Source organism: Oncorhynchus gorbuscha, linkage group LG24 (genome assembly GCF_021184085.1).
Source record: "Oncorhynchus gorbuscha isolate QuinsamMale2020 ecotype Even-year linkage group LG24, OgorEven_v1.0, whole genome shotgun sequence".
In the NCBI taxonomy this organism is placed as follows: Eukaryota; Metazoa; Chordata; class Actinopteri; order Salmoniformes; family Salmonidae; genus Oncorhynchus; species Oncorhynchus gorbuscha.
In genome coordinates this window covers 37,803,510-37,830,033 of record NC_060196.1, presented here as the reverse complement: position 1 = coordinate 37,830,033, position 26,524 = coordinate 37,803,510, and the positions used below count along the sequence as shown (strand labels likewise).

At 42.8% G+C, this 26,524-nt stretch overlaps 1 protein-coding gene and 1 pseudogene across 1 annotated transcript; one reads left to right on the top strand and one right to left on the bottom strand.

Moving 5' to 3' along the window:
* Positions 1-1,378: 1,378 nt before the first annotated feature.
* Positions 1,379-25,106, bottom strand: LOC124012916 (delta-type opioid receptor-like). Its single transcript, XM_046326972.1, has 5 exons — positions 24,548-25,106; positions 3,542-3,774; positions 3,151-3,273; positions 2,441-2,735; positions 1,379-2,276 (listed from the first exon to the last, which is right to left on the bottom strand). The coding sequence occupies exons 1-5, from the start codon at positions 24,790-24,792 to the stop codon at positions 2,036-2,038; spliced, it is 1,137 nt and encodes a 378-aa protein (XP_046182928.1). The 5' UTR covers positions 24,793-25,106; the 3' UTR covers positions 1,379-2,035.
* On the top strand, positions 15,922-24,141 carry LOC124012536 (annotated as a pseudogene).
* Positions 25,107-26,524: the final 1,418 nt, after the last annotated feature.

Genomic DNA, 26,524 nt, shown 5'->3' with positions numbered 1-26,524 from the left:
TGATGCTTAGAATATGCCTCAGCAATCTTTAAAGTTCCTCATCAATTTAAGTTTACAGGTGCTTGCTTCCCAGGGAATAGAAAGAAGATCAACCAAGGCAATGCATTCGAAAAGTATTCAGACCCCTTGACTTTTCCACATTTTGTTAGTCTTTTTCTAAAATGTGTAAAAATATTTTTGGGGTCCTCATCACTCTACACACAATACCCCATAATGACAAAGTGAAAACAGGTTTTTTGATATTTTTGCAAATGTATTCAAATTAAAAAACAGAAAAACGTTATTTACATAAGTATTCAGACCCTTTGTACTCAGACCCTTTCCATTGATCATCATTGAGATGTTTTTACAACTTTCCACTTTCCACTTGTGGTAAATTCCGTTGACTGGACATTATTTGGAAAGGAACACACCTGTCTGTATAAGGTCACACAGTTGACAGTGCATGTCAGAGAGTCCAAGCCATGAGGTCAAATGAATTGTCCGTAGAGCTCAGAGACAGGATTGTGTTGAGGCAAAGATCTGGGGAAGGGTACCAAAAAATGTTTGCAGCATTGGAGGTCCCCAAGAACAGAATGGCCTCCATCATTCTTAAATGGAATATGTTTGGAACAATCAAGACTATTCTTAGAGCTGGCTGGCCGCCCGGCCGAACTGGACAATTGGGGGAGAAGGGCCTTGGTCAGGGAGGTCAACAAGAACCCGATGGTCACTCTGGCAGAGGTCCAGACATCCTCAGTGGAGATGGGAGGACCTTCCAGAAGGACAACCATCTCTGCAGCACTCCACCAATCAGGCCTTTATGGTAGAGTGGCCAGACGGAAGCCACTCCTCAGTAAAAGGCACATGACAGCCAGCTTGGAGTTTCCAAAGGACACCTAAAGAACTCTCAGACCATGAGAAACAAGATTCTCTGGTCTGATGAAACCAAAATTGAACTCTTTGGCCTGAATGCCAAGCGTCACGTCTCGAGGAAACCTGGCAACATCCCTACGGTGAAATATGGTGGTGGCAGCATCATGCTGTCGGATGTTTTTCAGCAGCAGGGACTGGGAGACTAGTCAGGATCAAGGGAAAGATCAACAGAGCAAAGTATAGAGATATCCTTGATGAAAACCTGCTCAAGAGGGCTCAGAACCTAACTGCAGTGAAGATTCACCTTCCATCAGGACAACGACCCTAACCACAGAGCCAAGACAACGCAGGACTGGTTTTGGGACAAGTCTCTGAATGTCCTTGAGTGGCCCAGCCAGAGTCCAGGCTTAAACCCGATCAAACATCTCTGGAGAGACCTGAAAATAACTGCGCAGTGACGCTCCCCATCCAACCTAACAGAGCTTGAGAGGATCTGCAGAGAAGAAGGGGAGAAACACCCCAAATGCAGATGTGCCAAGCTTGTAGCGTCATACCCAAGAAGACTTGAGGCTGTAATTGAATACATTTTGGAATAAGGCAGTAACGTAACAAAATGTAGAAAAGGGGTCTGAATAGTTGCAGAATGCACTGTGTCTACTCATTTGGTGGTTTCCCTTACACTGTTGCCTATATTTTAAAAACATCCCCAGTCCCATATTTGTGCAGCTTGTCATCAGTCACAAAAAAGGATGACTAATTGATAGAACCATGTGGTATTCTTTGGACCACTGTCCTTGACAACATCCTGTGTATTCTCTCTGCAGCCAGACATCCATTTGTCACAAACCAGAAATTCGCTACTCAAAAGCTCTGGCACCGTCACAGATTGTCTCTGGATAGCGGAAAACGATTTATGGTGAAACATTGAATCTGTCTTCTTCTGAGCAACAATAAAGAACATTCCTAAATCTCACTGGGAGGAATATCAATTATGTGGTCCAAAAAAAACTATATGGTGTGGTTTGGACCCCTCTTTACTGACAACTCTGTGAGTCTCACTAAATCATTGCTTATCCTGTCAGAACTCTGTTGTGGAGATCTGGGTGACCTCAGACTGCAAGTCTTGCTGGGCCCTCCTGGGTTGAGAACCAGAACCACAAGGGATCTGGTCCATGCCTAGTCATACAGGCTTCCTTTCCTTCCCAGCTACAGTCGGAGTGCAGACGGACACAGGCTCCCGGTTGGCGTTCCGACCCCTGTTGAGGGAGTTGCGTTCCACGCGGGTCCGGCAGGGCAGGCAGAAGTCCCGGAAGCACCTCTTGAAGTTCTCGTCCAGGAAAGCGTAGAGAACAGGGTTGAGACTACTGTTCATGTAGCCCAGCGCAATGCAGAGGTGCCAACTGGCTTTCACGTAGGGGTTCCTGTTAATAATAAGCAATGATAAATGATGTATAATTCATTTTATTTTATGCCCTTTTTCCAAGTAATTTGACCTAATAATGTAAGCAAGATTAATAAAAAAAGCAATACAAGCACACAGTAAAATTAACAAGAAAATAAAAGTCCACAAAACATAAATTCTTACGTAGAGTTGATCTCCACCAGGGTCTTGATGATGATGAAGATGTGGATGGGTGTCCAGCAGATGATGAAGGCTGCGACGATCACGAGGACCATGCGGGTGATGCGGCGCATGTTGCGATCCTTCTCCTTAGAACCGGAGAGCAGTCGGACACTGCGCAGACGCAGTATCATCAGACCATAGCAGATGGTGATGACCATGACAGGGACGATGAAGGCAAAGATGAACACGCAGATCTTAGTGACCGTGTCCCAGTACCAGTCAGGGTCGGGGAACTTCAGCGTGCACATAGTCTGACCTAGGAAGAGAGGGGTTGAAGGGGTGGAGAGAGGGGTGAAGAGGCGGAGAGAGGGGTGAAAGGCGGAGAGAGGGGTTTTGACCAAATATTTAACATACTGTAAATTTGCAGGAAGAGGGACTTAATCCCCTTATTTAATGGGATTAAAAAACAGACAGTTCTAGAGAGGACACTGTAGTAGGTTTATGTTATAGAGATAATTTATATTTTGACCAAAGATTTAATATACTGTACATTTTTGCAGTAAGAGGGATTTATCCCCTTATGGGATTAAAAAACAAAGAATTTAACAGACAAATTCCCCAAAAACATGTTGAGTTTCAAATGATGAAAACTCCAACATAGGTGAGGCTATACAAGAAATCGTTTTGAAAGAAGTGTAACAAAAAGTGCTAGTTTAACAATGCTCTCTCACCACTGTCTGTCGTTTTGGTCACAGCCATGACCATGATGGGCACTCCGATGGCAGAGGACAGAACCCAGATCAGAACGTTGATGATCTTACCCTTGGCAGGCGTCCTGAACTCCAGGGCTCTCACTGGGTGACACAGGAAATTACGGTTCAATTGCAATATATATTACAGTGACTGCTAGCCTTTTTGACATTTTATGTGGTGGATTATTGGTTCTAAGCACCCTTTCATTTATTTACGCGAGAGGATAGGAGTTGATCAGGATGAATTCCAAATGGCACCCTATTCTCTATTAAGTGCACTACTTTTAACCAGAGCCTCCCTAGGCTCTGGTTAAAAGTAGTGCACTATAAAGGGAATAGGGTCCCATGTGGAATGCTTCTCTCCCTTTACCTGGGTGGCACACAGCGATGTAGCGGTCCACAGACATCATGGTCAGGGTGAAGATGCTGGTGAACATGTTGTAGTAGTCAATGGCGATGACCACCTTACAGAGGACCTCTCCGAACGCCCAGGTCCCCATCAGGTACTTGGCGCTCTGGAAGGGCAGTGTGCTAGTGGCTAGGGCATCCGCTAGAGCCAGGTTAAAGATGTAGATGTTGGTGGATGTCTTCATCTTGGTGTATCTGTGGACAGAGGCAGATGAGTAAAGATAATTGATCTCTTGCTGTGTGTTGAACATGCGTGGAACAGCAAAACATGCTATTCTCATTGTTTTTGGAAACATTTCTATTTCTATCTGAATGAGTGATTAAAGATTAAAGCATTAGTGAGCTACAAATTGCTCTAACCACATAATTCAGTGTATGGTTTTTGTAAAGCATTGACATGACCAGATCGTGATCACTGTTTTAAGATGTACATTTTCTTGATAACAATTCCCACTACGGATCTGTATTAGATCATAACTACTTCTGATTTTCTTTGGTCTATTCCTCTAAAATAAGCCAATTTAGAATTTCCGTAACTCCCTCATTTGTTTGCCTAAAAGAGTACAGTGCTTGTCGACTAGATATTTGCACTCCGTGGAACGGCTTTGTGGATAAATTAAGTCCATTTAGTCAATGGTCCAGATGTGTGTATTCACCATAAAAGCTATTGCCTTTCAAAAGCCAAAATGACACAAAATGAAACCAAACAACACTCAGAATGAAGTAAACAACATTTACTGGAATATGGAAATCAGCTCTGGGCGCTGGTCAGTAGTTGACAGTGACTGTAAGCTCCAAACCTAACTGTTCTCTGTTGCTCAGTAATAAATACATTGCAGCCTGTTGATTTTTCTCTCCTTGGTCGATAACATGTATAAACAGACACTTACAGCTCGTACTATATAAACACTACCAGCTAATTCCCTCTGGGGACTGGGGCTATAATGGAAGTCAGCAAAGAGACCTAGAGCCAGAATTGTCATGACCATCCCATGTTTAGGCATCCCATTTGCGTATGAGACTAATGGTGGGTTAGGGGTGAGAAGGGGCAGGGCTGTCGAGTGCCTGCTGCTGAGAGCTGCTGGTCATTTGCTGTTTACTCTTCTGCTCCTACGGCTCCCACAAAAGTGTTAAACCCTACTGACTCTGCACTTGACCTGCTATTCATTTTGGTCAAAATACATCTCATCAAGACACACAGACACGCATGCCAATGTACACATAGACACACACATCGAATTACCAGACGACTGGAGGCTCTAGTCCTCGATCTCGATCAGGGGAGGGTTGCGATTTAATCACAATTGGTTTTGGAGTTGGAATTAGATAAATGTCCTCCTTTCTGTACTGAATTCTCCCTGTAGTTAAGGAACTAATCAATATGTAGTATGGTAAGACACAGAGTTCTGAGCTCTCAGCTGGGGTGGATTGATCTTTCCTTGTGCTTCTCTTTCACACAAAAGTCTCTTCGCTGTCCTTATTCTGCCTAATGTCATGGAGAGATGAACTGAGACAGACAAAATGGCCTATTGCATACATATCATCTCAGTTCCCCCGAGACATAATAACATATTTCTATTGATCAGGTGGAGGGCGATCTATTGTATATGCATGACAGATGGCTGAAAGACGTGTCAATCATGGGATAAATCTGAATTATTATTAGCCAATGCCCGTCACGTGTTTGGGTCCTTCTCACAGGCATCTCAGCTCCAAAGTAGGCTACAAGTGAAGACAGACACACCGGGGATGCAACTGCACGTGTCCTTCTTACTGAATTCTTAGGTGCATATTGAAGGTCTTAGAACTGTCTAAATGTACTTTTCGCCAGCCAACAAGATGAGTATGTCTGACGAACAGCAAAAACACTAGCCTACAGGTATGTCAATCTAAAATGCCCCATAGTACATTCAGTTTACCTAACCTATTGGTCAACTTGTCCTTCTGTGTGAGAAAAACATATTCCATACGTACTCTGGGACAGTTGTGGGATGCGATAGATCCCAAATTAATATAAACACTCGCATCAAAAAAACTTTTAGGCTAATGCAACAGAGAGGCTATTTCTTCACATTATAAGAGCATCAATACGCAAACAGCAGTAGGCTATAAATCCGAGTCAGAGCCAGATTAAAACTATTGCCTGGAGTTTCTGGTGCTCAGATGTGTTCTGAGGCACAATATAGCAGGATACAGACATTTTTATTGTTCTTGATGGGAGGTTTTTTTCTCCGTCTGTTAGAATCCTTTGATTCAGCATAACTTAATCTATGAATCTGTCTGTGCTTCCTAGCTCCTCTGTCAGCAGTGTCTCATATTTATCATATTTATAAAACAACAGTGAATCAGAGGCCGTTGTTATACCCCTTGGATGGGTTTGCTATCTGCATAAGTAGAATCATCATCGCCAGCCCTAAGCTGGCGTGATCTGGATTACACTCCTACACTACTCCCTCCCTCCCTACACACACACACACACACACACACACACACACACACACACACACACACACACACACACACACACACACACACACACACACACACACACACACACACACACACACACACACACACACACACACACACACACACACACACACACACACACACACACACACACACACACACACACACACACACACACACCTCCCCTTCACCACCAAGTCCCTTCTGGTGTTAACTGTCCAAACCATGGCCTACTTCCATCTGCCTTGAGCCAATGTTACAGGAGCCAGGGCTTACACATGATACACACACACACTCTTGCACACACGCACACTGAGACGGAGATGCGACGAGAGACGCATCGAGTGGGTGGCCTCTGGGCTCTGTGGGTGGATGTTGATGAAGTGGCTAGAGAAGGAGAGAAGACGTGGGTGGGTGGTGGGGGAAGAGCCATGATGTCATATGCACGGTGTCACACAAACAGGAGCTGAAACACACCAGTACTGGCAGGATGGTAAAAGGATACGGTGTTCTGTACAGCACTGTACGGTACAGTCGGTTCAGGGAACTGGCTTGGATATTTTTACGGGGGTTGCAGCTGCCAACCCGAAGCATTTTCTCAGCAGGTTACAGCATCAAGGCAGGATTCATCACAACGTGCTATGTTGATGACATCTGTGCATTAATTACAGAAAAGGAGGGAGAAGATGAGCTTTGATATTTGCCCACAGTGCCAACTATGTTAATGCTATCCTTTTAACTGGTTCTGGACCTGTAGTAGTTAGCTAATGTCAAAGGTTTATAGGGGTGTTTTTGTACGTCCATCCTCCCTGTTGGAAGCTTGAAAAAAAAACAGTGGGATATTTGTTCCAACGTCGTATTAGAGTTTTTTCCAACTGCTTACACCTTCTCCTTTTTTCAAAACTCTACACACAATTCCTAAAACTGCACACACAAAATGCAAAATGCCTCACACACACACTCACAGTAGCATACAACAAAACCATAAACATATGTAAACCAAAAGTGTATTCTTTTGGGGGGGCAGTCACCAGTGCTAAGCTACTTAATCTCTTCTCCGGCCTGGGTCTGGCCACAATACTTCGTCCACATCACACAATAGGTTTTCTCTTGCCAAACATCAAGGGAAGTATCTCCTAGAATGGCGTATCCAACCTTGGACAGAGGCAACCTCTATGTCCCCACACACACGCACGCGTGTGTTAGATTCACTGCTGCAGGGAACAGAGGGTCATTTAAAAAATGCCAGTCAGTGGCCTTGGTTCCAGGAGAAACGGGATGGAGATGGAACGCTTCCTTCTCTTGACGCTGGTGAATATTGATTACTGCCTTATTGATCACAGCTTCATCGGACCACAGGCATCATTTTGTATGTTAGGCAGGTACACTCAGAGTCATTGATCACACTCTGTCACCACTAGCTAATCACTCGTCCCAATATTGACCTTGTTCGCTGGGCCCCAGTCCTCCAGTGTGTAACTTTCAGTTTAAAAGGCAGCACAACATGAAAATATATCTTGCTGCTGTAACGGAAGTGGTATAGTGACACATTCTTGGTTGATAACTAACCTTGCCTCAGATGAGTTGAGGAAGAGTTGTGTTTGCTTCATGACTTATTACTGAGGGTTTAGGTCAGAAGGCTAACAGAGTCGTGTGGTTCTATGGAGACGCAGACTCGAACCCGAGTAAGTCACACTGCTTGTAGACTTCCTCTGTGAGTACACACTCTGTTGTGAGGGTGTTTCAATCAGCCAGTTTACTACGAGTTGGATACATTAGCATTTAGACCTGGGGATTATTGGACCAAAATATGATCTGAGTGGTAGCCAATCAAATATACATTATGTATTTAGAAATATAGAAGGTAAACAATAGTAAGCAATCAAAAAAACACACTTCAAAAAAATCTAATTGTAGCCATATAAGACATAACACATTCTGGTTACCAGTAAAGACGTATTTAAAAGATTGACCAGTTGTGGCACAGAAACTGCAACCATCTTTCTATGTTCACAAGGCTAATAACTTGAATATGTTTCAAATAACTTGAATATAGGAAAGGTGTAACAATTTGTCTTTGCAGCAGGAAGTCTGATCTGTCATAATCTCTCCCCCACTGTTTTCTCCATACTCTGCGGCAGTGCCCTCTACCCCTCATCGCTTCCCACCACCTCCCTGACCAAACACACACTACTCATCCCAGAGCTCTCGCTGTGTTCTTCAAGCTGTCGGGACAGAAGTAGAACACACGCACTCTACCGAGTAAGAGAGGAGACATGCAGCAAGACACGGGAGCTGGTGTTGACTCACACCCATCCTAAAAAACACCCCAATAAAGCTTCCACTCCCCTGGGTACAATATTTCAGGCTGGAATTTATCATCTTTGTGTGTTTGAGTAAACACTTCTCCAAAGAAAGGATTTCAACCTAATCAGAGCTATACGATAGCAGTTTATGGTGTATACCAGAGTTTGAAGGTAATCTTACTCAAGTTTATGGGATGATTCTCCACAGTTTTGGAGTGAGCTTTCCCCCTGAGACAGCTCTACTAATGCCCTACGTATGGAAAAACCAAGCACACCACCTACTGTAGTACCCCAGCTACACAACTCAAGCAAGACATTTATTCAACTGCACCCCCACACATTTGTAATATTAGCCATTACAGTTTTTAACAATTTCTAACAAGCGTTTACCTATACTTAAGATACTTTTTCTAAACTCTTAACTCAGCAACACACCTACATCACACAATTAGACAAATAGTACATTTCTGCTCAAAACCACATTTTGTTCATTGAAGACCAACTCTACATTTCAAAATGCAAAAAAGCTTTCTCTACGTAAATTCTATCAAAACACGCCAAACCCGACTCAATATCTAATCAATTCATGTTTTCTATCCAAGAGGAACATATAGTCAATTATAGCACAACGGCTTTCAAAATACTAACAGTTGATTACATTGCAAAAACTGCATTACTTTTCATGTTTCAGTTCTACGTGCATACAATAGACAAAAAGAAATCCAGTTTTTCATAATTCAGTTTCTTTTTAATGTAAACCACTCCACATTAATGACTTAAATGTAAATGTAAATGTATTATTTGGTTGAGCGTCGAATGTGTGCATTTTTGGCAACATACTATCTAAAAGTGAATGAGTCATCTTTACTTTATAGAATGTACAGTAGAAAAAAATAGTATGTGACAGAATTGCTGCAGTAAAATCTTTATTAGCAACATGAAATTACTGCCAGTGATCAAGAACACATCCAACATACATGACCTTTGGTTCAACAACACATCCAACATACATGACCTTTGGTTCAACAACACATCCAACATACATGACCTTTGGTTCAACAACACATCCAACATACATGACCTTTGGTTCAACAACACATCCAACATACATGACCTTTGGTTCAACAACACATCCAACATACATGACCTTTGGTTCAACAACACATCCAACATACATGACCTTTGGTTCAACAACACATCCAACATACATGACCTTTGGTTCAACAACACATCCAACATACATGACCTTTGGTTCAACAACACATCCAACATACATGACTTTTGGTTCAACAACACATCCAACACACATGACCTTTGGTTCAACAACACATCTAACATACATGACTTCTGGTTCAACAACACATCCAACATACATGACCTTTGGTTCAACAACACATCCAACATACATGACCTTTGGTTCAACAACACATCCAACATACATGACCTTTGGTTCAACAACACCTCCAACATACATGACCTTTGGTTCAACAACACATCCAACATACATGACCTTTGGTTCAACAACACCTCCAACATACATGACTTTTGGTTCAACAACACATCCAACATACACGTACATGGCCTTTGGTTCAACAACACATCCAACATACATGACCTTTGGTTCAACAACACATCCAACATACATGACCTTTGGTTCAACAACACCTCCAACATACATGACTTTTGGTTCAACAACACATCCAACATACACGTACATGACCTTTGGTTCAACAACACATCCAACATACATGACCTTTGGTTCAACAACACATCCAACATACATGACCTTTGGTTCAACAACACATCCAACATACATGACCTTTGGTTCAACAACACCTCCAACATACATGACTTTTGGTTCAACAACAAACACCTTTGGTTCAACAACACATCCAACATACATGACCTTTGGTTCAACAACACATCCAACATACATGACCTTTGGTTCAACAACACCTCCAACATACATGACTTTTGGTTCAACAACACATCCAACATACACGTACATGGCCTTTGGTTCAACAACACATCCAACATACATGACTTCTGGTTCAACAACACATCCAACATACATGACCTTTGGTTCAACAACACATCCAACATACATGACCTTTGGTTCAACAACACATCCAACATACACGTACATGGCCTTTGGTTCAACAACACATCCAACATACACGTACATGGCCTTTGGTTCAACAACACATCCAACATACACGACCTTTGGTTCACATGGCCTTTGGTTCAACAACACATCCAACATACATACACGTACATGACCTTTGGTTCAACTTTGGTTCAACAACACATCCAACATACATGACCTTTGGTTCAACAACACATCCAACATACATGACCTTTGGTTCAACAACACATCCAACATACACGTACATGGCCTTTGGTTCAACAACACATCCAACATACACGTACATGGCCTTTGGTTCAACAACACATCCAACATACACGTACATGGCCTTTGGTTCAACAACACATCCAACATACACGTACATGGCCTTTGGTTCAACAACACATCCAACATACATGACCTTTGGTTCCAGAAGGGAAAAATATCTAAAATGCCCAGTCGTGTTCTAATCTATACCATCTTCAGCATTTGGCCACATGTTCTCATCCACACCACATCTTATGTCATCTCTCGCTATTCCCCTTTGGATAGAAACTCTTGGCCTGCCTTTTCCACTCCTGGCAGTCTTCATCTGAGATGTGTCAGCAGCCGGCATCCATATCCAGGAGGGACATTTGGTCATGTGACCGATGATCATACACTTTCCACCTCCAGGCAGAAAAAAATCCTCAATGGGTTTGAGGAAAGGTGAGTAGGGGGGGAGGAAAAGGGAAACCATTCTTAGATGGGATGCAAACCAGTTTGTGATTGCATGTGAATGGTGGAATGCTACATTGTCCCATACATTCACAAATGTCCTCATGTCCCCCCCCCCCACCTTTTCCCTTTCTGCTTCTGGCACCAGTTGTTGGTGGAGGTCAGCTATAAACAAAAGCTTGTTGTAGGTTTCAATCTGACATTTCTGCAGGAACAAACCAGCACTCGAGATTGCAGCACACATTGTGATATTTGCTCCTCTCTGACCTGGCATATCAACGGTGACCCTTTTCCCGATGATGTTTCTTCCCCGCCGACGTGTTTTTGCCTGGTTAGGGCTAGACGTTCCTCTACCGGGACAACTTCCGGTGAAACTGGAGGGCGAGCAATTCAAATAATCATACAAATTATGGATATTAAACATCTAGGTAAATATAAGTGTCTTATATCAGTTGAAAGCTTAAATTCTTGTTAATTTAACTGCACTGTCCGATTTACAGTAGCCATTACAGCGAAAGCATGCCATGCGATTGTTTAAGGACGCCGCGCCACATCAAAATATTTTTCCACCCTCACAGTTTTTATAAATTCACAAATAGCGATTAAATATTCACTTACTTTTTGAAAGTCTTCCTCTGATTTGTCATCCAAAGGATCCCAGCTATAACATGTAGTGTCATTTTGTTAGATAAAATCCTTCTTTATATCCCAAGAAGTATGGTAAGTTAGCGCCATTGATTTGAGTAATCCACTCGTTCAACAGGCAGAGAAAGGAATCCGAAAATCTACCCCTAAACTTTGTTTCAACAAGTCAAAATACGTTTCAATATACACCTCAGATACCCTAAAATGTAATCAAACTATAATATTTCTTACGGAAAGAAGTATGTTCAATAGGAAACCGATTTTTAGCAGGTGCGTTCTGTCTTCATCGCTCGCACATACACACATTTCCAAGACTGTGTCCCTGTACTAAAACTGATATTTCTTATTCGTTTTGGAAGTTACAAGCCTGAAACCTTAAAAATAGACTGCTGACACCTGTGGAACCATAGGAAATGCATCCTGGGAGCTAGAATTCAGTATGCCCCTATACTTTCCATTGTAAGAGTATAGGCTGTCAAAGAAACTATTTGTGGTTGGTTTTTCTTTGGATTTTCTCCTACCATATCTATTCTGTTATATTCTCCTATATTATTTTAACATTTATACAAACTTCAAAGTGTTTTCTTTCCAATGATACCAATTACATGCATATCCTGGCATCTGGGCCTGAGTAACAGGCAGTTTACTTTGGGCATGTCATTCAGACAGGAAGTGGAGAAAAAAGGGGCCTAGCCCTAAGAAGTTTTTAATTAAACCCTGCCTCGGCTACATAAATTATTTAATGTGGGTTTTGATTAGCCTCCAACTCCTTGACTCTCTGAAACTAATCAAACACAGTATGTGTAAATGCTTTTCAGTATGTCCTACTGTATGTACTGTAACCCATGTTTACATGTAGAGTAGCATAGTGTAAATCTCACTATAGAACAAGACATATTGGATAGACACCATACCTGGATGTATTGGTGCCGGAGTTCCCTGACCCCATAGTGTAAATCTCACTATAGAACAAGATATATTGGATAGACACCATTCCTGATACGTATTGGTGCCGGAGTTACTTGACCCACTCACTGTTCCTTTCAAAAGGAACTGTGTACAACTGTTTCATTCGAACTCTGTATTCGGCCAGAGTCCGAGCAATGGTAGTCAGGTTGATGCTTCCACATTGTTGAATACCAGGTTGTCCTTTACAATTCTGGTCTGAATTTCTCTCAATTTTACTGCATTGTCAGCAATGACCAATCCTACAATGGCATGCTCTTGGTCTTCACGGAGGAGCTTTCCTCTTCCTCCGAGGGAGGAAGACGTTGCGTCCTTTAGAGGAACAAAAAACAACATATGTATTTGCATTGGGTCTGGTGGCCTACAGTTACTGTGGGACATAGCAACAGTAATGATAGAAGCCCTTGTGAAATGCATTACATACCTGTTGGTTTGTTGAAAATTCTGGATAATGGAAGCCACAGTTGACCGTATGAGATTAGGCTGGGCTCTTTCACCAGCATCTCTCAGCGATAGATCACATGGTCCGTAGTGGTGGTTCTTACGTCATCAGTGACAACAGCTCTTACTCTCATTTAAACACCACCACGCATTCTTACTCGTCTCCCACTACCTCTCCTTCTCCTGGTCCAACAACTCCTCTGCCTAGTCCAGCTACTCCTCTGCCTGGTCCAACTACTCCTCTCCCTGGTCCAGCTACTCCTCTCCCTGGTCCAACCACTCCTCTCCCTGGTCCAGCTACTCCTCTGCCTGGTCCAGCTACTCCTCTCCCTGGTCCAACCACTCCTCTCCCTGGTCCAGCTACTCCTCTGCCTGGTCCAGCTACTCCTCTCCCTGGTCCAACCACTCCTCTCCCTGGTCCAGCTACTCCTCTGCCTGGTCCAGCTACTCCTCTCCCTGGTCCAACTACTCCTCTCCCTGGTCCAACTACCCCTCTCCCTGGTCCAACTACTCCTCTCCCTGGTCCAACTACTCCTCTAATAATGACAATTACAACAATACTGAATGAACACTTTTATTTTAACTTAATATAATACATCAATAAAATCAATTTAGTCTCAAATAAATAATGAAACATGTTCAATTTGAATAATTGCATTAAATAATGCAAAAACACAGTGTTGGAGGAAAAAGTAAAAGTGCAATATTTGTCATGTAAAAAAGCTAACGTTTAAGTTCCTTGCTCAGAACATGAGAACATATGAAAGCTGGTGGATCCTTTTAACATGAGTCTTCAATATTCCCAGGTAAGAAGTTTTAGGTTGTAGTTATTATAGTATTTATAGGACTATTTCTCTCTATACCATTTGTATTTCATATACCTTTGACTATTGGATGTTCTTATAGGCACTATAGTATTGCCAGCCTAATCTCTGGAGTTGACAGACTTGAAGTCATAAATAGCGCAATGCTTGAAGCACAGCGAAGGGCTGCTGGAAAATGCAGGAATGCTGAGTGAAATGCAGGAGTGCTGTTTGAATGAATGCTTACAAGCTTGCTGCTGCCTACCACCACTCAGTCAGACTGCTCTGTCAAATATCAAATCATAGGCTTAATTATAATATAATAACACACAGAAATACGAGCCTTAGGTCATCAATATGGTAAAATCCGGAAACTTTCATTTCAAAAACAAAATTTTTATTCTTTCAGTGAAATACGGAACTGTTCCGTATTTTATCTAACGGGTGGCATCCCTAAGTCTAAATATTGCTATTACATTGCACAACCTTCAATGTTATGTCATAATTATGTACAATTACGGCCTTTGTTAGAAAGAAATGGTCTTCACACAGTTCGCAACGAGTCAGGCGGCCCAAACTGCTGCATATACCCTGACTCTGCTTGCACAGAACGCAAGAGATCTGACAAAATTTCCCTAGTTAAAAGAAATTAATGTTAGCAGGCAATATTAATTAAATATGCAGGTTTAAAATATATACTTATGTATTGATTTTAAGAAAGGCGTTGATGTTTATGGTTAGGTACACATTGGTGCGACGACAGTGCTTTTTTCGCGAATGTGCTTGTTAAATCATCACCCGGTTGGCGAAGTAAGCTGTGATTTGATGATAAATTAACAGGCACCGCATCGATTATATGCAACGCAGGACAAGCTAGATAAACGAGTAATATCCTCAATCATGTGTAGTTAACTAGTGATTATGTGAAGATTGATTGTTTTTTATAAGATAAGTTTAATGCTAGCTAGCAACTTACCTTGGCTCCTTGCTGCACTCGGGTAACAGGTGGTCAGCCTGCCACCCAGTCTCCTCATAGATTGCAATATTATCGGCGTCCAAAAATGCTGATTACCGATTGTTATGAAAACTTGAAATCGGCCCCAATTAATCGGCCATTTCGATTAATCGGTCGACCTCTACTTTATACTATATTTAAGGTTTTGAACATTAGGTATTAATTTCTGGCATGCTGTGTGCAAGCATTTGTAACTAACAAAATAAACATCCATGACTTAGGTATTGGGTAAGCTTGTATGTAAAGAAAATTTAAGCATTTTAGAAATGTGTTAATTGACTGCATATTCCCCTTAATTTCTTTTATTAAAAAATAAATAAAATTGACAACATATTCTGTGAAAACACCATGAATTGTGTTAATGGTATGGTCCACAACAGAGGGCTAATTGTGTTTAGCATTTAGAAAATGTGACTACAGATTGGACAAAAGGATGTTAGTGATTGTAAAAAGTAAGTCATAGCATAGTACATTGGGTACAATCATCTCTACACTCATACTGCTGTGTGTGTGAGAGTGAGAGTGAGAGTGGGAGTGAGAGTGTGTGTGTGTGTGTGTGTGTGTGTGTGTGTGTGTGTGTGTGTGTGTGTGTGTGTGTGTGTGTGTGTGTGTGTGTGTGTGTGTGTGTGTGTGTGTGTGTGTGTGTGTGTGTGTGTGTGTGTGTGTGTGTGTGTGTGTGTGTGTGTGTGAGTGAGAGAGTGTGTGTGTGTGTGTGTGTGTGTGTGTGTGTGTGTGTGTGTGTGTGTGTGTGTGTGTGTGTGTGTGTGTGTGTGTGTGTGTGTGTGTGTGTGTGTGTGTGTGTGTGTGTGTGTGTGTGTGTGTGTGTGTGTGTGTGTGTGTGTGTGTGTGACTTGGATGGCTGACTGTCAGGTAAGGAGGGGTGCTGGAGACCTAGGCTGTGTTACAGTTGGATGATCCACAGCAGTGGTTGTGTCAGCTCCAGCTCTCAGCTCTCCCGTCAGTCCCCGTAGTCAGTAATGACAGAGGACTTCTTCAGCTCTGTTCCAATATCAACACTAGAATACCACTCAGAATGAGGCAATGTATTGGGCATGCATTATAAGTGATGCTAGTGTGGATACTTGAAAATAACCTTCACAGCCACACCAGTTAGCTCTCAATCTGGAGCAGGCTACACCTGGGTTCAAATAATATTGGTTTTCTTTCAAATACTTTGAGTGTGTGATTTAGCCTACCTGGAAAGCCAGATGGATACAGTCAACAGCTCTCTAGAACGGAGGGAGGGGATATACTGTACACTCATAAAAAGCTGAATTACTCACTATGCTGTGCTTTTAAAACTGATATTCAATGCCAATCACGATTCACAGTGAATGAAAATTAGCAACTCACTGTGGTGGTTAACACACTCGTTTTACTCCACTAGTCAATGTTTTATTTCCTGTGTTCCAGACAATTAGAACGCATCGAACCCAACTCGGCGTCATAGCTTTCTCCACACTCCTCCTATCCATTTTAAATGTGTGTAGTTCAGTCCTCGATCTCTTCTTGTCAAATGATGTTATGTATTATTTCATGCTTTCTATTTTTGTGTGGACCCCAGGAAGAGTAGCTGCTGCTTCAGTAACAGCTGATGGGGATCCTAATAAAATACTAAATTAGTCTCTCTCTCTCTCTCTCTCTCTCTCTCTCTCTCTCTCTCTCTCTCTCTCTCTCTCTCTCTCTCTCTCTCTCTCTCTCTCTCTCTCTCTCTCTCTCTCTCTCTCTCTGTCTCTCACTGTTTATCTCGCCGTCGTCTGTCTCTGTTTTTTGCTATCTTCCTCATTCTATCTCTCCCTTTAATCTTTCTCTATCTTTTTTTTCCTCTGTCTCCTTACATTTTGGTGTGGTGGTCATGGTAACGGTAGGCCATGTGCAAAAAAAAAGAAGAAGAAGAAGAAGAAGAATGCAGAATGCAGAATGTAGAAGGCATTAAAGTGGATGTGGCTAGATGGTATGTTCTGTTTTGCTTGTTTATAGCGGGTTATTTCATAGGGAACTGTTGGAGGCAGTATCATATTGTTACATTGCCAACACTTTGAGAATAAAGACGGAATGTATTGGGCATGCATTATAAACATGGCGTCCGTTCTAAAACCTGGCCGAACTCGCTTAAAAATATATGGCTCTGGGAGAAACCAACAAATGTCCTTTGTCATGAAAACCCCTTTCATTATCTCACAGTAGACAGCAGAAGAGGCCCTAATATGTATATTTTCCCTGACAACCAGAGAGAAAGGTTCGTACTGTTGGTTGTCTACTGGCTCTTTCCGTCAAGCTCCATTGAACTATAATATATTACAGAATTGGGGTCAATTCTGAATTAAGATGCAGATTGCTCTTTATTTCCAATTCAATTAATGAATTTGAATTGAATTTGAGTTGGATACACTCAACAGGCCGCAGAATTTGAATAGAATTTGAAGGAAAGGAAGTGGAATTGAATTCAAAGAAATTCATTGAAATTCAAATGGATTACTTGTTCTACACATCACCATAAAATATTTTTAAAAATCATATTGTGAATTGTATCACCGTTTTCAGTTGACGCCCTGGCTCTCCTGGTGTTGTTATCGTCAATTGAACATTGAAAATCATTCCAGGATCAGGATCAATGGCCTTCTGGAAGGCCTTGAAAGGGACAGCTATCATGCGGACCAGGACGGCCGCTGCTCTTCTGAGCCTAACACAAACTGTCGGAATACAGAAAGCCACAGAATAAATGGGCACAGGCTGGTGTATGTAGCAGCGGAAGGGGGAATTACATCAGCCATTTAAAGATGAGCTCCCAACCAGAAAGGCTCAGCTCTCCACCCTGCAAGACACAGGAGTTTGATGTCCTTGTCTTAAGGGGACAGGCCACGGGCTCCGGATGTGTTGTCACACGCAACCTTAAGACTGCCCTGGTGGAGAGGAATGATTTCTCATCTGGGACCAGCAGCCGGAGCACCAAGCTCAGCCACGGAAGAGTATACTACCTCCAAAAGGCCATTATTACATTAGATTATGAACAATACATGATGGTGAAAGATGCTCTCCATGAGCGCTCCAACCTGCTAGACATCGCTGCTCATCGCCCCACTACCCATTATGTTCCATGTTTACAAATGGTGGCAGCTGCCATACTACTGAGCTAGTATAAAGATGTAAGACCTGGTGGCTGGAGGCCAGTGTCTGAAGAGTAGCTCTGTCCTCAGTAAGAACAAGGCCCTGGAACTCTTCCCCGTGCTGAAGAAAGACAAGCTGGTGGGAGCCATCGTCTACTACGATGGACAGCATAACAATGCAGATTGCCCTGACAGCAGCCAGACACACTGCTGCAATTGCTAACTACAGTACACAGAGGTGGTCCACCTGTTGGAGAAGACAAGTGCTGAGATGGGCAAGGAGAAGATCTGTGGAGCACGCTGCAGGGACGTTATCACAGGAAATGTATTTGACGTCAGAGCAAAATGTGTCATCAAATCCACGGGATTGTTCACTGACTCTCTGAGGAAAATGGATGACGGGAAGAACGCTAAAACCTGTCAGTCCAGTGCTGGGGTTCACAAAGTCATCCCTGGTTATTACAGTTCTGACATGATGGGTCTCCTGGACCCGGCAACCAGCGACGGCCGTGTCATGTTCTTCCTGCCCTGGGAGATGATGACCATCACGGACGACGGGCACGCCCACTGACGTCACTGCCTACACCATCCCCAGAGAGGAAGACATCAACTTAATTCTGAACGAAGTCTGCAACTATTGTACCTCAGCCCTGATATAGAAAGGAGACGAGAGGAGAGGAAACGTCCTGGCAGTGTAGATTGGTATCCATCCTCTGGTCACTGAGCCCAACTCTATAGGCACTCAGTCCATCTGCAGGATCCACAGCCTGGTCACCATTGCAGGAGGGTAGGGCTGCTGTCTTATCGGCCCTCAATCAATCATGCTATTTTTGTTTGCTTTGTTCGTAACTTGTTTTGTACATAATGTTGCTGCTACCATCTCCTGTGACGAAAAAAACTCCTAAACATCAGAACAGGGATTGCTCACCTCAAACTGAACAAGAGTTTTTCTTCAATGAGTCGGACGCGAGGGATATACAACATCGTACAACAGTTGGTGCACGATATTGAAGGAAGTCTCAAAGATTTGCTCGCCTGAGGTGGAGTATCTTATGATAAGCTATCACTATTTACTCAAAGAGTTTTCATCTGTTTTTTTCCCGTAGCTGTCTATATACCACCACAGAGCGAGCATGGAACTAAAACCGCAATAAATGAGCTGTATTCTGCCATAAGCAAACAGGAAAATGCTCATCCAGAGACGGCGTTCCTAGTGACCGGTGACTTTAATGCAGGGAAACTGAAATCAGGTTTACCGAATTTCTTTCAATATGTTAAATGTGCAACCAGAGGTAAAATAATTCTAGACCACCTTTACTCCACACACAGAGATGCATACAAAGCTCTCCCTCGCCCTCCATTTGGCAAATCTGACCATAAATCTGACCATGTACTCCTGATTCATGCTTACAAGCAAAAATTAAAGCAGGAAGCACCAGTGACTAGATCAATAAAAAAAGTGTTCAGATGAATCAGATGCTAAACTATAGGACTGTTTTGCTAGCACAGACTGGAATATGTTCCAGGATTCTTCCGATGAGATTCAGGAGTACACCACATCTGGCTTTATCAATAAGTGTATCGATGACGTCGTCCCCACAGTGACTGTACGTACATACCCCAAACAGAAGCTATGTATTACAGGCAACATTCATACTGAGCTAAAGGCTAGAGCTGCTGCTTTCAAGAAGAGGGACACTAACCCAGAAACTTATAAGAAATCCGGATATGCCCTCCGACGAACCATCAAACAGGCAAAGTGTCAATATAGGACTAAGATCGAATCGTACTACATCGGCTCCGATGCTCGTTGAATGTGGCAGAGCTTGCAAACTATTACAGACTACAGAGGGAAGCACAGCCGAGAGCTGCCCAGTGACACGAGCCTACAAGATGAGCTAAATAACTTCTATGCTCGCTTCGAGGAAAGTAACACTGAAACATGCACGAGAGCATCAACTGTTCCGGATGACTGTGTGATCACGCTCTCCGCAGCCAATGTGAGTAAGACCTTAAAACAGGTCAACATTCACAAGGCCTCTGTGCCAGACAGATTACCAGGACGTGTACTCCGAGCATGCACTGACCAATTGGCAAGTGTCTTCACTGACATTTACAACTGCTCCCTGTCTGTGTCTGTAATACCAACATGTTTCAAGCAGACCACCATAGTCCCTGTGCCCAAGAACACTAAGGTAACCTGCCTAAATGACTACCGACCCGTAGCACTCACATCTGTAGCCATGAAATGCTTTGAAAGGCTGGTCATGGCTCACATCAACACCATTATCCTAGAAACCCTAGACCCACTACAATTTGCATAGCGCACCAACAGATCCACAGATGATGCAGTCTCTACTGCACTCCACCCTGCCCTTCCCACCTGGACAAAACACCTATGTAGGAATGCTATTCAGTAACTACAGCTCAACGTTCAACAACAACATAGTGCCCTCAAAATTCATCACTAAGCTAAGGACCTTGTGACTAAACAGCTCCCTCTGCAACTGGATCCTAGACTTCCTGACGGGCCGCCCCAGGTGGTAAGGGTATGTAACAAAAATCCACCATGCTGATCCTCAACACGGGGGCCCCTCAGGTAACCTAGTGGTTAGTGTTTGACTAGTAACCGCAAGGTTGCAAGATCAAATCCCCAAGCTGACAAGGTTAAAACATGTTGTTCTACCCCTGAACAAGGCAGTTAACCCATTGTTCCTAGGCTGTCATTGAAAATAAGAATGTGTTCTTAATTAACTGACTTGCCTAGTTAAATAAAGGTTAAAAAAATAAGACTCCTGAACAGCTAATCAAATGGCTAACTAGACTATTTGCAACCCCACACTGCTACTACTCTCCGTTATTATATATGCATAACCACTTTAACAACCCTACCTGCATGTACATAATTACCTTGACACCGGTGCCCCCGCACATTAACTCTGTACCGGTACCCCCTGTATATAGCCCTGCTATTGTTTTTCGCTGCTCTTTAATTATTTGTTTTTCTTATGTTATTTAATGTTAATTTTGTAGGTATTTTCTTAAAACTGCATCATTGGTTAAGGGCTTGTAAGTAAGCATTTCACTGTAAAGTCTACACCTTTTGCATTTGGCGCATGTGACAAATAAAATTGATTTGATTTTGTCAACATACTGCTCCATGGCGTTGGAGACCCTGGAGGCAGCGGGTGCATGCCACAGGCTGGGGGTGGGCCCAGTAAGACAGTGGGCCTGATGCTGGAGTGGGGCCAAGACTGGACCCCCACCTTGTACATTCGACTGGTGCAGGACTACGGCCTGGAGAACGAGGTTGGCAGCGATGTACAGGGGAAAGCATTTGAAGTGGCCAAGATGGCACGGGTCACTGGGAAGAGGTGGCCCACCATAGGGAAGAGACTGGTCTCTGAAATTACCTTACATTGAGAATAAGGTGAGGAATATGCCTGTACGCACATGGCTGGGCTGCTGATGAGGCTCTGCCACGCATCGTAGTGATCATGGGTAAGATGTTGGACTAGTGGTGAAGAAAAGAGGACTGAGGATCTGGAAGCTGCTAAGAAGTTCCTGTACCTTGAGATGGGTTACAGGTCCCGCTCTGTGCAGCTGACCAGGACCCTAGATATCACACTGGGTGCAAAGGAAGTGGCAAAGTACACAAAACAGTTCCAAAACTTTGACAAAGATGGTAAAGGCTTCATCACCACAGTGGACGTTCAGAGGGTCTTACAGAACATCAGTGTCCAGATTGATGAGAACGCTCGCCAAGGAATCCTTGACGAAATGGACCTCAACAAGAACGGACAGGTGAATCTGAACGACTTTTTACAGCTGGTGAGTGCTGTGAAGAAGAGCCAGGTTTCTGACAGCAGGTTGGCCATCCTCATGAAGACAGCTGAGGAGAGCCTGGACCTGAGGGGACCTGTATCTGTGGAGGAGGGGTGTGACGTGAATCGTAAACAACAAGAGTATAAATTATATTTTTATCCTAATTTAATCTGGATGAGTATGTCAACCCTGGATGTTTTATTGCAAAGTTGAGGCTAAATAGGGGCGCCAGGTAGCCTAGTGGTTAAGAGCGTTGAGCCAGTAAACGAAAGGTTGTGTGCACTTGAGCAAGGCACTTAAGAGCGTCTGCTAAATGACTGACAGGCTGACTACACCGCTCATGTCGCGTGCGCGAGCATTGTAAAATAAAGTTAGAAATCTATATTATTCAATTATTGCACCCACACTGCTCGCAGGCCAACGAGCGTCTGCGTTGCCAAGGGCTAAAATAGAAATAGAATAAATAGAATATTTTTGAGGTAGATCGAGCTGCAAGTCTTGCCTCTCCCATCTCCTCATTGGTTTAAAGAAGTAGGTGCCTAGAGAGGAGAGATGACTAGAAACTATTTGGTTGACCGTTTTATGTGTGGATTAATTGTCGGAGTAGAGGACCTTGTAAATTTCAGATAAAAACAACTCAATGTGTATATCCCAGGACAAATTAGCTAGCAACACCTAGCTAGCTAAATTGCCATAAATGTTTAATGCTTTTCGACCTGTCCCCAAATTAATGTAATTGGTTCAGAGTTAGTTTTGATATTTTAATCTGCGTGTTGTGATCAAGTTTGGTGTGGGGAGACAAAATACATTTAGGCACGATGGCGCACGATGGCGCACGATGGCACAAGCACGCAGCCGGTTTGGTTTCTGTGTAAACTTTAAATGGAAAGTCATGTAAGATTACAATACCATTTAGCATAAGGTGTCCCATCTGCTCTTACAATGCCCTCGACTGCTAATTCTTTGTCTCCTTGACCTGCTGCCTCTCCCTCAGTGCTCTCTCTCTCAGTGTGTGTGTGTGATTGTACGGGCGGAGACAGATGTGCTGGAGTCAGAGCAGATCCCCACCAGCTGTAACCTGTTCCATAATCAAGACCTCAACATATACTCAGCCCTGCCACTTCCACACTGCCAGATCGTAATCTCTGCTCAGTCAGTCTATGCTTCTAGCCGTTTGTTACTGTTAGAGCCTGTTGTGCCTGTTTTCTTTGCCTGGTGCTGTTTTCCTCTCCACTACAGTTCCGCCCGCTCTGTCTGTGGTCCCTCTCCACAGTTCCATGTATCGTCATCCTCTCCTGGATTCCCCACTCTACTCCCTTGGATTCCCTCCGGACCTGCTTACCCTGTCCAAACCGAAGGGAACAATCTAACATCTCACGGCAAAGAAAAATACTGCTTGACATCGTTGAGTTATCATCTAATTAATATTTACATTTAAATTTAAGTCATTTAGCAGACGCTCTTATCCAGAGCGACTTACAAATTGGTGCATTCACCTTATGACATCCAGTGGACATCCAGTGGACATCCACTTTACAATAGTGCAACTAAATCTTTTAAGGGGGGGGGGGGGTGAGAAGGATGACTTTACTTGAAATGGTATGTCTATTCTTTGCTTTAATAAGTGGCATAACCTTTGATAACATATTTTTTAAATGAACGAGACTCATGTTTCACATCTTAGTTTAATTTGTTTTAATTGGTTTTAATCCAATTATACTTCCTTCAATTCAAATTCTGCTTCCTGTGGGATTTAGCCAATTCAATTCAAATTCATGTGTTGGAATTTAATTAAATAAAACAAATCCGAATTGACCACAACCCTAAAGCTATTAGTGGATTCAGAGCTACTAGACTGGTCACTGTTCTATAATGTCTGACTGCAGTGGGCAATAAAGCTATTAGTAGACATCAGAGGAAGTAAGTGCATTAGACTGGACATCCAGTTTACTAGACTTGACACTCACTGTCTTATAATGCCGGACAGTTTAGTAGACTAATAGGGTTCAGTTTAGTACACTGTGAGGGTTTAGTCCCCAAAGTTTGGCCATGGCCTGCCATATGGCCTGCCATCTCTTTCAACATGTCAGAGGGAGTCGCCCTCTGACTCCATATCTTTCCTCTGGTTCTCAAGCGCGAGTAAACATTGGTTCACTGTTTCACCAGCAGAAATGTATCATCGTTGAACGAAAGCAAATGTATTAGTATATTTGTTTTTGCCAAACAATGTATAATACAGTGTAGCAACGTCAAGTCACCTAAGATTGACTTTCTGTGCTTACATTTGACAAATCAGCGTTATGCTTAGCTAACATGGTGAGGCACACATAAAATATTGTACTATAAAAAAAACTGAATTTCCATACGAAATAAACGATTCCTTAATAGCCTAAAAGTTTTTGGGAGAAAAGTACTTTTTCTATCATGCATTTCCCCAAAAGGATCTGCATTCACACATTTTCATACGGACAATAATAGGCATACAATATCAAAAGTAAGTTGTCACCAATGATAGTAGGCTAAATAGAGTTCCAGTAGAAAGCCCTTACCTCACCACACCGTACATCACAAGGACATTCCCGAGCAATCCCACAACGCAGATAACGGAGTAGAGCGCCGTGATGGAGATGGCTACTATAATATTGGAGGCGCTCTGAACCGGGAGCTGATGGGTGTAGTTTCCTCCGTTGGGCTCGAACCCCATCTCGTCGTCCGGGTAGGTGACATTGGATGGAATCACCGAGTACAACTCGAAATCAGCCGGTTCAGCACCGGGGGCAGTGGATGGCTCCATGGTTATACTATTGTCGCCCGCGTCTGTTACTGTCTCTGTTCTCTGGTTCGTGGTGCTGAAAACTTCACCAAGCACTACTGGTCGGCTCGGAGTGCACTACTTGCGCTTTTGTTTCGCCTACTGGGCGTTTTATTGGTTGGAAGGTGTGTACTTATTCTTACGCGCCAAAGGGCGAGTTTTGTCGGTTAGTCGGTCTCACCAAACGGTCGATCTTGATTAACAGAATGATGACAGACTTTACCACCCAAAAAAATAAGAAAGCAAAAGTGTTTTCATTACTGTTTAGATTTAACAGAAAATGATGATCCAATAACTGTTCCTTCATGTGTCCAGTTGAAAGTGAGGAGTCCTGTTCTCAGGAGGATCGGTCTGTGTGGTGTTGACGGTAGTCATTAGTGGAAAAGGTGCACATGGTGATTTGTCTCGCTCTCCAAACGCCTTATGTTACCCCCCCCCATCCGGTCCTGCATGTGATTTCTTATAACCAACCTTATACTTCGAGATCAAAGTTGTGCATTGTTGGCTGATAATTGTTTTAGCCTATTCAGCTGATCTGAAGATGCCAATTAATATCTACACTTATCGTAGACTATGCGACAGAACACATGATAAACGTATTGTTCACAGACAATAACATGATGATGCAAGTTTATTTGAATAAATAACCAAATGCAGTACTTTGAATGAAATAATACTGGGCCTAGGCCTATTAGTGATAGAATTAGCCTTTGTCTAGATGTGTAGTTCTAGGCTTGGTTGCTTGGCAAGCACATAGAGAAAATAACCTAAATAGGAATTGAACGGTGCCTCAGCTGGTTTTGATGTGGCAATTTTAATCTTAATGGAAAATGCTTGTGGAGAAACTGCCCCTCATTAGATAGCCTACATTTGCTAATGTTCTTTATAATCATTGATATTTCTCAGATGAATATCACCTGTGGAATACTACCCCATCACCCTACCATTGGGACAATAGGGTTAACCCTCTTGGTGGGAAATGTAACATGGCTCATACAGTGATTTCGGAAAGTTTCAGACCTCTTGATATTTTCCACATTTTGTTACATTACAGGGTTCTGAATACTTTCCGAAGGCACGGTATATGTACTACCTGTGTTTCAAAGCTTGAGATTGATAGAGCTAGCAGAGCTACGAGACTTGATATGCTACGGTACCAGTATTTGGACACTAGATTGATGCAAATGACTCAGAGCGTAATATTTTTTTTATCAGAGAGAGGTACAGATTTTCTTGTCTTTCTTTTTGTTTCTGTGTCGCTAGTTTTTTCTCTATTTCTCTCACTCGCTTCTTACCTCTCCCCCTCTCTCTCTCCCACTCACTTTCTTCATTTCATAATTTAATTGATTCCTCTCCTACTGTGTTGATTACTTTTCTCTGAGTCCTTCTCCTCATTACTTTCCACTTTACCAGGCTCCATAATGGCCCTTCATTTCTTGCTATGTAAAGTGGCTATACAAGCTCTTGTTCACACACAGCTAAACCCTTCAGGAAATATACAACACTCTTCTGCCCGCAGGGCTTAGAGGTCCAGTTCATTATTATTAATATAAGCGTCATGGACCTTTGGAGTTCACACAGGTTGAATCTTACATGGCAATCAATACCCTATATAGGGCCCTTCTTTGACCAGAGCCCTATGAGTAGTGCACAAAAGCAGTGCACTATATAGGTGATAGGGTGGCATTTCTGGATGCAAGCACAGTAATGATGT

Bases quoted from the DNA above. Each gene is read 5' to 3' on its own strand.
- LOC124012916 (XM_046326972.1), bottom strand. From the start codon at position 24,792: ATGGAGCCATCCACTGCCCCCGGTGCTGAACCGGCTGATTTCGAGTTG. The intron at 3,775-24,547 runs GTAAGGGCTTTC...CTCTGTCCACAG, and splicing joins GTGATGTACGGTGTGGTGAG to ATACACCAAGATGAAGACAT. The intron at 2,277-2,440 runs GTAAGAATTTAT...TATTATTAACAG, and splicing joins CTGGTGGAGATCAACTCTAC to GAACCCCTACGTGAAAGCCA.